Source organism: Ascaphus truei, chromosome 6 (assembly GCF_040206685.1).
Source record: "Ascaphus truei isolate aAscTru1 chromosome 6, aAscTru1.hap1, whole genome shotgun sequence".
In the NCBI taxonomy this organism is placed as follows: Eukaryota; Metazoa; Chordata; class Amphibia; order Anura; family Ascaphidae; genus Ascaphus; species Ascaphus truei.
The window spans coordinates 12,966,724-12,978,005 of NC_134488.1; the positions used below are offsets into that span (position 1 = coordinate 12,966,724).

General features: G+C 43.9%; 1 protein-coding gene across 3 annotated transcripts in view; it reads right to left on the reverse strand.

Moving 5' to 3' along the window:
• Positions 1–9,548, reverse strand: part of IGSF9B (immunoglobulin superfamily member 9B) — a 90,337-nt gene extending 80,789 nt beyond the window's left edge. For all 3 annotated transcript variants that reach the window (XM_075603370.1, XM_075603369.1, XM_075603371.1), the window contains exon 1: positions 9,253–9,548. In XM_075603370.1, the coding sequence (XP_075459485.1) occupies positions 9,253–9,316 (64 nt within the window). In that variant the 5' untranslated portion in view covers positions 9,317–9,548. The remainder of the gene's footprint in view (positions 1–9,252) is intronic.
• Positions 9,549–11,282: the final 1,734 nt, after the last annotated feature.

Here is an 11,282-nt window from a genome sequence, read left to right on the forward strand (position 1 = left end):
AAAGGTGCTCATTATCTATTTGTTGATAAACGAAGCACGGGATGGTAAAGCAAAGGCGCTTGTTCTCAAACTGGGTTCTCCCACTTCAAACACCACTCTGCTTCCAGAACAACACTCTTTCTAAAAAACAGATAATATCTTACTCTAGGCAACAAATTTCCATCATGGAGCTGGAATAGGGATTTATCCTTATATCCCTTTAAAAAAAAAATGAACACATAGGAGAGGTGAAATGAGGTTAAAGCTGCAGGGAGCAGCACTGCCGGGGAACATTTTAATGGTGTTTAAAAAGCAACAGATACGCTGTGATCGTATTAATAGGGAAAGCTGGTAGATACAATTGGAATCAGAGAAAGAGCATTACCCAACCATAGAGGCAGCGGCTGTAACCCGCCAGCCGTTCCTCTGCCACCCAATCCAAAGGAATAAACCATTGATCGTTCCTATTTCCGATTTAAATTGTGCTGCCAGAGAACACATTTGTATGAGCTGTAATATAAGTACCTGATATAGTGAGCTGACCAACAAATTTGATAATCAAGTGGAGGACTCGGTGTGACCTAAGTAAAATGTAATATATCAAATAAGATTGTGAGCTCCTGAGAGAAGATATCCACTGTGTGCATGTTATAAACAGCGGTGCAGACAGGCAGCTCTACATAAAAAGATAATTGGATGACATAATTATAAATAAACTATGCAGTGCAAAGAGTGTCATCTCTTCATGTTCCTAGCAGTAATAATAATAATAATAATAACACCTTATTCTTAAATGGCGGTATGTAACACTGAATACAGCAGAAGAATGCAGGTACAGTCCCTCCTTGCTTTAAAGAGTTTACAATCTAATGCACGAATAGATAAGATGACGTGAGCAATGTCACATGGACCTGCCACTGGGTCTGGGACTAGCATTGCTCATGTCAGAGGATAGCTTCCTAAGGCCTTGGCCATGTTTGGCGCTTGCTGCCGGAAGCGTGCTGACGCGCGCTCCCGCTCAGCACTGAGCCCCTACAGCCGCAATTAGAGCGGCTTTAGTAGGGGCTCTCCTGCGCTTCCCCGCGCTTGCGGAAGCGCCGGTCTTAGTGGAATTTAAAATTCCCCCGCTTGCCGGCGAGACAGGCCGGTCACGTGAGCGGTTCGCCCAATGAGGGCGAACCAGCTCCGTGACGTCACTGGCCCGCCCCCGGCCAGTCACGCGCCCGCCCCCGGCGAGTCACGCGCCCGCCCCCTGACGGCCTGCTGAGAGCGCGTGCGGTAAGCAACCGCAAGGCCAGGGAAAGTACCCACTTTCCCTGAGCCTCAGCGCGCTTCCGCACGCCAGCAGTAAGCGTGTCCGAGGCCTAACCCATGGCCAGTCCGCATTACCTGATGTACCGCGCTACATGGGCTATTGAATTCCAATACATTCAATTACCCCATGTTAGCATACAAGAGTTGCTATAAATGCGTGATCACTAACCTAAATAATAGTTAAACACACTATACACCCATGTCCCAGGGCAGAACCACCTTTTCACCATCTTTCCAATGAGATTTAATCCCACATAATCATGCATGGAGTTAACTTAATAGTGTCCTTGTAATGTACAGTGGCGGCCGAGCTGAGTCTTCTGCGGCCGCCTCCGCAATGTGCGGGCAGACGCGGCTGTTTTTTTTTGCCGACGCGCGTCGCACATCACTGATGCGCGGTCACGCATGCCAGGGTGCGTGCGCGCGTGGCGCGCATGCCCAGGGTTCCCCGAAGGTGGTGGCGGGGTAAGGGGGGATGTGGGATGCAGAGGGGGTCCCGGAAAGCAGAGGGGGACCCGGAGAAGCAGAGGCAGAGGTCGCGAGGGGAGGGGAACGAGGGGAAGGGTGCGAGGAAGATGCGGCTGATGCGTGGCCAAGTTCGGCGCCAGCCCGAAAAAAGCCACGGGACAAGACGGGTAAGTGTAAGAATGAAGCTGGCCGCAGCAGTATACTGGACGCCACAATGGCTGACACACCGGTGGCCTTTATGGCATTGAGTGACAATCCCAGCTTTTTCACTGGTTTCTGGAGGAGCTTGCGGCACTCCGAGTGGGACGCCTTCAAATTCTGATGTCACAGGGCGTATCACAACAACAATGTGACAGCTACACAATCACCTGGTATCATTTCCTCTGGTGAGGAAAGACGTAAGGGAGAGGATGTAAAGCTCTGCATATCTGATTTACATATTGCCTGATCTGCACTATGACACTTTAATCAATAACCCCGTAACGTGCCATCTGAGTTTCCAGCGAAACTGAGTCCCTTAAATCAGCATTGCAATCACAATTTAGTACTGTATATATTAGTTATTACCATATTGCAATGGGATGTGCCTTGCCTACTTCAAACACATAATGCCTCTGCAAGTTTTGATATCATATAGACTATGTAGTTTTACTTTTGGCGTCCCTTTGTTGGCCTTCCATTTAGCATTTTGTATTGTGACTTTTAGAGACCTAAGCACTAAAGGTTCATTTAAAAAAATCGCCGGCCCATTTAAATCGCCGTTTTTGTGAGCGTTGCTATCACGGTATCAGAAAGCGTTGATTACCTGTGATAGCAAAATTCACAAAACGGGCGAGTTGCCGGCGATGTGATGAACGCCTCCCTGGAATGGCCTTACCCGGCGAGTTCTATCTGCTGCTGAGAGAGCCACCTCTCCCTGCGCAAATCGCGCCCGAACTTTATATTTTTTTAATTTAAATTTGATTACTAGTGTAGATGAGCAGGGGTCTCCGGAGCAGGACCGCATTGACTTCCACTCCGCGGACCCTCTGCTACAATACACTAGTAACAAAAGGTATATTAAAATAAGTAATAACCACCAAAACACAACCCACCCCCTGTACCCCCACATCAAACCATATTTTATTTTTTTATTTTTTATACACAGGATTGTTACTATAGGCCGGCGGGGATCCCCGGGTGGTCCCCGTGGGTGTCCGGAGGTCTCCGGTGGTGATATTAATGGATATCAGCTCCGGAGACTCTCGGCATCAATCCGATCATCTCGCCGCTTCTCTGCAGGTTTCCAACACCTTCACGCCAACTTTTTCTGGTGTCAGGATTTGGGGAGAAAATCACCATTCTAGAGCGGCGATAGGCGTCCATGACCTAATCGCTGCTACTAGAATTGCACAAGTTTATGAACATGCCGAAAAGCGGCGATAAGTGGCTTATCACCGCTGCCTCTGTGATTTTTTTTTTGAGAATTTTTGGGGGGGCGATTCAGTCTTTTTTTGCCCACGTATCGCCCAAATGGAATACAGCGATTCTGTAAGCGGTGATAAGTGGCCAAAAAAAGACTGAATCGCCCCCCCCCCCCCCCAAAAAAAAATCACAGAGGCAGCGGTGATAAGCCACTTATCGCCTCTTTTCGGCATGTTCATAAACTTGTGCAATTCTAGTAGCAGCGATTAGGTCATCGACGCCTATCGCCGCTCTAGAATGGTGATTTTCTCCCCAAATCCTCACACCAGAAAAAGTTGGCGTGAAGGTGTTGGAAACCTGCAGAGAAGCGGCGAGATGTATGCCATTTGGGCGATAAGTGGGCAATAAGTGCCTTAGTGCAGAGGCCCCTTAATGTTGTATCCTTTCTACAGACAGGTTGCCATATCCTTAATTTTTAACTTCAAACATGAAATTTTGGCTTCCAACTCTGGTATAACATAACACAACCCTTGGAGATTTGTTAAGGCCATAACTGTGACCTATTATCTGATGCAATTACCCAACAATGCTTTAAATCATATTACACGTGGTTACATACAGAGAGTATCCAGACTAGGAAGTGAGCACTTCAGTTTTGTACGAAATTCATTTTATTATATCCTAATCTTATTCCAACGTTTCGCTCTAAATAAAGCCTTTGTCAAGGTCACGTCCTTGAAAAAGACTATTTACAGCCGAAACGTCGGAATAAGCTTACTTCTCTTTTTCTATGTTACATAAAGAGAGCCATCTGTATTAAATGCTCCAAAAAGTACACATTGTATCATTTTGACTGTATCGTTTTGCATTAACGTATCAAGGAGCTTTCCTCCAATTGTGTTCTTAAGTCAGTCAGGGTTTTGGGGAGTGGTTATAGGAGGAACTAGAGGAAAAGAGAGCAGCACTACATTATAATGAGGTATCAAAATGTGCTTATAAATTGATGCAGTTTTCCTTTTTGTGTCAAATAAATCTACAAGATCGGAAGCGGCTGTAACCTTTGCTTCTTCGCCAAAGAAACAAGATTAACAAGCTGGGAATATATGGTAAAATTGTATATACATCCCCTATATTGTCATTTAAACATCTTTATCTATATATATATATATATATATATATATATATATATATATATATATATATATCAAGTTTTAATTGCCACAGACATTCTTTCTCCCCCGACCCCTCACTACTACAGTACCAACCACTGGCTTTCTACGTATATAAACAAAGTGATAAAGGGTTTAGTTAAAGATTACTGTGCATTTTGGTGCCAAGCAGCTAGGTTGAGAAATTGGTGCGTGGGGGTGTTCGTAATAAGACGTCATACAGTATGTGTCATTAAAGGAGAAGTACTTCCTACAAACACTTAACTCATGTGCTGCTTTTGTTATCTCACTTTCTGACTTCTGAGTCAATGTTATACATGTTTTAAAAAGGAGTCCCGAAGGCCAGCTTGGTCCATCTCCATGGCTACATCAGATACAAACTTAGCATCCCTTTCTTGTATATCTTCCCCTCATGCATAATATGCCTCCATTTACACACATACAGACCTTAAGGTGCTATGCCATTCAATAAACATGCCACTACAATGAGGAGGTAGGTATTGCGTTTAAATGTTTGAAGGTAGATTTTTTTGCATTGCAAGAGCACAAACCTTTAAATAATCAAGCAATGGAAATACAAATGAAGTCATTTAAAGGGTCAAGCTCATCTAGAACCATAGTGTTCTAATGCTAGTGAAATGTTTATGGGGTTAGATCCTGGTGACTGATGCATTTTACCAAACTCTGAAACCTGCTGTATACAGTAAGTATTTTGAAATCATATTTTAAAGTTAGTTAACATTTTAATGTTAGGGATGAGCTGATTCTTGGCAAAGGATTTATTTCCTTTTTATGATGTCACTGTGTATTCAAAAAGTGCAAAAAACTAACTAAAACCCTGAATGCGTCAGCGCTTGACCGATTTGCTGCTAGTGTTGAACTATTACAGTGTTGAATAAATACATACAATATTACAATTGTGATTGTGCTGTGATTAGTAGCTGCAGAGGTTTCCCACAGTACAAGTTTACAATTGTTGTGCTTTTCTTCTAACCTTTATTAGGGGGATCATTGAGAAGCAGATCGTACAGTACAAGAAAGTTGTCATCATCTCTCATCAAGAAATTGGACAATATAAGAACTGTGTACCACATGGACTAAGTGTCTTTTTCAGCGCCAGGTATTCTTCTTTTCCATTACCATGTATTCAAAAAGTGTTTGCACAGTCTGAGCACCCTGCCTCTCTCTGCCCTTATCTTATTATCTATCTGATAAAGGCAGGGTGGGATAAGCTTAGAGGAAACAGTTGCTTGACAAAGACTCCCCATTCAGAGACTTCAAAGAAAGGGGATTTGTACTGAATTAAAAAAAAAAACAAGAACAGACAAATAATTACTATAATTACGTTTACATACGTTTGTGGGAGATAAATAGATTGTTTAAATGTTTACAAATTATTGTTTTTTTGATTAGCTACCCCAGATTGCAACTTTAAAGAACTCTGCATGGTTTATGGAACACTCTAATTATTCCACATGTTGGCACAATAAATTCCCCAGGGAATTCACCCTTGCATGGTACTTGTGGTGCAATTTTAGTATGAGCAGAGATTCTAATCTTGGTTATACACTGTATATTGGTTTTGCCCATGTCATACACAGTTTTATGGCTACAGGGTTCTACCGTGATTTGGTGAGGTCACATCTATACATCGAAGGCCAACTTATGTAAATCAATAACACAGAAGCAGAGAGCACAATATGAAGAATGTAATTCCAGCATCTGTTTCTCAAACTTCTTGGATTCAATTAAAATGGATCTTCCATTTCATTTTAAGCTAAATAGGTAAAACAAGAGCTTTGGGATTCCTGCATTTCCCCTCACTGGTTCTTCAACCGAGCTGACATGCTTAATGCTGCTGAGTTTTGTCATCTACTTGAAGAGCGAGTGAAGTGTGTGTTAAGTGATAGTAGCAGGAGCTACACACTGGAGATTCAGATGCACATGCTTTGACTTTTTACTGGTTAGAGACGATTACGGCCTCTAATTACTAAACAGTGCAAGGCCACAAGACACTTTACACCCATAGACCATAAAGTGCTTTTCGGCATATCATTGTTTACTAAATATGGCTCTGTAACTTTATTAGCTAACTTTTTAGGTGCAAGATCACTGGCATCTCAGACATTGGGATGAGCAAATAATTTGTTATCTTGACATATAACTTACCAAATTGTATATCAAATTATGTGTGTTTGTTTGTATGCAATAATGTCTGCAAGCTACAGTGTGTGTTCTTATGATTGTGTGGTGGGGAGGTATGAAACAAAGCCCCAATCACTAGGTATTATGGTGGTGACACATTTTGTCTCCCTACACTAAAGTCTATTAAAAGGTTGCATCTGTGGTACAGTATATACTGTACCAGTGTTCCACCACATCAAAAGTTTGGATGGGGTTAGGCCAACATGATTCCCTGCTTTCCTGAGAGTTTGATGCAGGCTCTACAGGTCACTGTTGAAATGCCAAGTGTTGAAAAGACTTCAGATGTCCTCCCCAGCTAGACGCGTATCTGCTGGCAGGATGAGAAGGATATACACACCTTCCTCTTCATGCCCAATTTCAAATATTATGGTCATCAGTGACATTACAGCTCTTTCGTGCAAAATGTAGTCAATGTACACAAATGATCCTGTCTGCTCATCATAAAAAATGTCATACTTACCTTCTCTTAAAGTCAACACCTCCCACCACCCCAAAGTAGTAGCACTATTTCCTTTCCAGTCACTTTTGGTCCATTCAGCTCATGGTGACCCATCTTCTGACACAGAGCAATAGAAACTTGTATTCCAGCTGACTTCTAAAGTGCACTTAATGTAGGGGTGTCACCACCTTATATGACAATTTCATACTTTTTCGTCCACGGGTGGTAATCCCACACTCAGCAGTTACTCTGGATCAGGGCTCATTCAGCTCATTTATGCAATTACTGATGGAAATTTCAAGCTGTCATCGATCATGAGCCTGAAAACCGCAGCCTGTAAATTAGCTTTCAAGTCTCGTTCTCTATCTAATTAACCCCTTTGCTGATGGAACAATGTATAGAAGCTACTAGCTCTATATACTATCCCAAGAGAGGTGCCCTGAGCTTAAGCCATACTCTGTGGGTCAATCTGGCTATGAATGGGTTAAAGTCAAGTTCAAGGACATTAAAATCTGAGGTTGAAATTAGGTTTCACTGCAAAGTCACAAGGATATCTGGTGCTGGCAGGTGGCACATTCACAGTTCCTATGTCATCGCAGCAGGCTTAGTCAGTGACTACTTTCTCTGGGTAATCAGTGGCACGTGTCTAGCAGGCTGGACAGTGACGGCTCACAAGTTGGTGAGGCTTCTCCAATGAATTGATAAGGACACATACTGTATTCACTGAGTGGGCAGTGACAACTGGCTTAAATAAGGAACAGTGATGCCTCTCGCACTAGAATAGAAAGTGATATCTCTCTCTAGGATAAACAGTGCCACTTATCACTCAGTGACACCTCTCTCACTAGAGTGAAGACACCTCTCATACTAAGAGGAGCAGTGGCACCTCATACACTAGAATGGACAATGACCTTTGTCATACTAGGATAAACAGAGACACATTTCTCACTATTATTAACAGTCAACTCATTCACTAGAATGGAGAATAACATACTGTACTATGTGAAAACTAGCACATAACAGCACTCTCTCTCTCTCTCTAGCTCTCTCTCTCTCTAGCTTTCTCTCTCTCTAGCTTTCTCTCTCTAACTCTCTCTCATACAAGGACAGTTGTCTCTCACTTTCCTCTAGATTCAATACATTGAGAGTAAAGCACAGTAAACAATGCATTCATTTTAAGAGAACAAAAGTTACTACGTTGTCAACTACATGGTCCATAGTACTGAACACGGGTCTTTGGTGCAATGGGTTCTGACTTTGATAGACAGTGACCCCCTTTCACTCTGATAGACAGTGATCTTTCTTTCATGTTGATGGACAGTGACCTCTCCCTCACTTTGATAGACAGTGACCTCCCTTGCACTCTGACGGACAGTGGCATCTCCGTCACTTTGGTGGAAAGTGACCGTCATCTCACTTTGATGGAGAGATATCTATATCTCTCTTTGATGGACAGTGACCTCCCTTTCACTCTGATGGACAGTGACCTCTCCCTAACTTTGGTGGACAGTGACCTCTCCCTCACTTTGATGGACAGTGACCTCCCTTTCACACTGATGGACAGTGACCTCTCCCTCACTTTGATGGACAGTGACCTCCCGTTCACTCTGATGGACAGTGAGATCTCTCTCACTGATGCACATTGACCTTCCTCTCACTTTGATGGGCAGTTGTCTCTCTCACTTTAATGTGACAACTACTTGATATTGCTAGGATTGGCATTGATTTGACACCTCACTCTCCCTGGTATGATACTGATACTGCATTCTCTGGGAGGACAGGAACACATCTGTCAATGGAAAGACAATCTGTGACACAGCTGTCAATAGTAGGACTGTGACACTTTTCTTACCAGCTGCTCATGGATAGAAAAGTGCAATATTGTTTCATCTTTAACCTATATGAAGATCCCAACACAGAATACAGTACAATACATGCATGATGACCTCGATTACTCTTTGTGAAAACAGGCATCCCTACAACCACCCTACTCCATAAACAGGTGCTCAGGTGAGAGCGGCCTCCTCCATGCTCCCATGGACAGCACCTACTGTACACACGTCTCTTGGATGTGGAAGTTTAAAGCCTCTTGGCTGCTCCTCTAAGTGGAACTTGCTAGGATGAAGTGCTGCCTTGCACGGGTGCCACTTCTTGGTGCTGATGTTGATGAGCTGGGTGCAGCCTCAAGAAAAATCTGCACAGCAATACCAGACAAGGCAGGAGACACTTATCCAGAGGGAAAACTGAAGAAGAACAGGCTGCACTTCAACTCACCTTGAGCAGCGAGTCCTCCGGTGCTGATTACACTTGCTATCAAAGTGACCACATACCAAATCATAGTACTGCAGAGCACCAGTCAGGAGCCTCATCATATCTCAAACGTGCCCTTCTTGTTGCAGACTTATCATTGTTGGGCTCCGGATTGGTGCAGACATTCCCCGCCAATGCCCTTTTCATGCCTCGATCCCTCTCCCCTGCTGCCTTCTCTTGCCTCTCTCCATCACAGACCCTCTCCAGGCTCTCAGCGCTACTACTAGCAAAAGCAGGGACGAGCCAAGTCCGCGGTGAAGCCTAGCCCGGCTCTTTACAGACTCGCACCGCCCACGGGCCCCACCGATTGGCTCAACCGGCGGAGAGTAGGCGGTGATTGGTTTGGGGAAGTGCCAGTCGCGATGCCAAGCCAGGCGAACCCGTTTCAAGGTGCGTTGGAGTGCACAGTGCACAGAGCCGCAGTATCATGCGCATTGCCAGAGAGGAGACACTTTATGGTCTCTCCTCTGCTCACACTGCATGGCAAGTTTCACTCGAGCTTCCCTGTTAGCCCCCTGTTTTACGCATCTGGGATGCAAGAGATGGGGAACTACAACCAAATGACATCATCTGCATTTAAAGTGCTCAAGAGGGTGAAGTGGAGGGAGGGGAGGGAGGGAGACCGGCGAGAGGCTCTGGGAAGGATCAGTCTGTACCACAGTAATGAGGAGTCCCCGATCGAAACCTCACAAGATGGAAAGTGCCTGTGTTCCAGGTCTCTGCGTCCGTATAGATCTGCAATGCTTGGCTTTATACATTATTTGGTATTCATGTTTTAATCTCATATATAGGGTGTGTGAGTATATAAATATATATAGAGAGAGAGAGACACACACATACAGTTATTATTTATATATAACAAAATGGATGCAGTGTTGCACAATGCTATGATACAGACAATTTGAAATCGCGAAAACTACATACATAATAATGGCTCACCAAAGCAATAGACCTGAATATAGGATTAAGGTAATCCCTATATATTTTTATGTATGTAATTATGTAATGTCTGTGTGTGTGTATATATATATATAGTAATACACTGAAATAAATACATATATATATATATATATATATATATATATATATATATATATATATATACACACACACACACACACGTACTGTAGCAAGGGTAACTGGAGTATTATGCTGGGATATTCTTTGATATTGTGTGTTATCACTGCCATTGAATGCTATGAAAACTAGTCTCTATTGTAACGCGATATTCAGCATTATCAGTAGGTAGGTAAAATAAAGCTAGCTATATCTGTGTGTATATAAATATATATATATATACATACACACACACACACGCACATCACACTGATGAGACCCAAAAGGTCGAAACAGCTGTCTGTGGGTAGGTTTACTGGCTATGCATCTTAACCCAGGCTGTGCTGAAAAGCTGTGCAATGCAGCAAGCATAAACTCATAGGGATCCATGTCAAAATGGATTTGAAGCAAAAGGTTGCACTGTGTGCTCATTTGCATGTCATTTCCCAGAATCCCTTGCTGCAGTGGAAGCACTGTATGCTGGGCGATAATGGTGAAAGGCAGGGTTGCAGACCTGTCTAAGGCCTCGGCCAAGCTTCCCGCTGGCGTGCTGAGGCGCGCTGAGGCTCAGGGAAAGCGGGTGCTTTCCCTGGCCTTGCGGATGCTTTCCCTGCGCACCGTCAGGGGGCAGGCCGGGGGCGGGCCAGTGACGTCACGGAGCTGGTTCGCCCTCATTGGGCGAACCGCTCACGTGAACGGCCTGTCGCGCCGGCAAGCGGGGAAATTTTAAATTTCCCTAAGACCTACGCTTCCGCACGCTTGCGGCTGTAGGGGCTCAGTGCTGAGCGGAAGCGCGCCTCCGCCAGCAAGCAGCAACCATGGACGAGGCCTAAGACGTGAATGAGCACACAGTAATATTTCCATTTTCTATATATATATATATATATATATATATCAGCTAGCACTCTGGTAATGACTGTGTGGGGTCTGGTGCATGT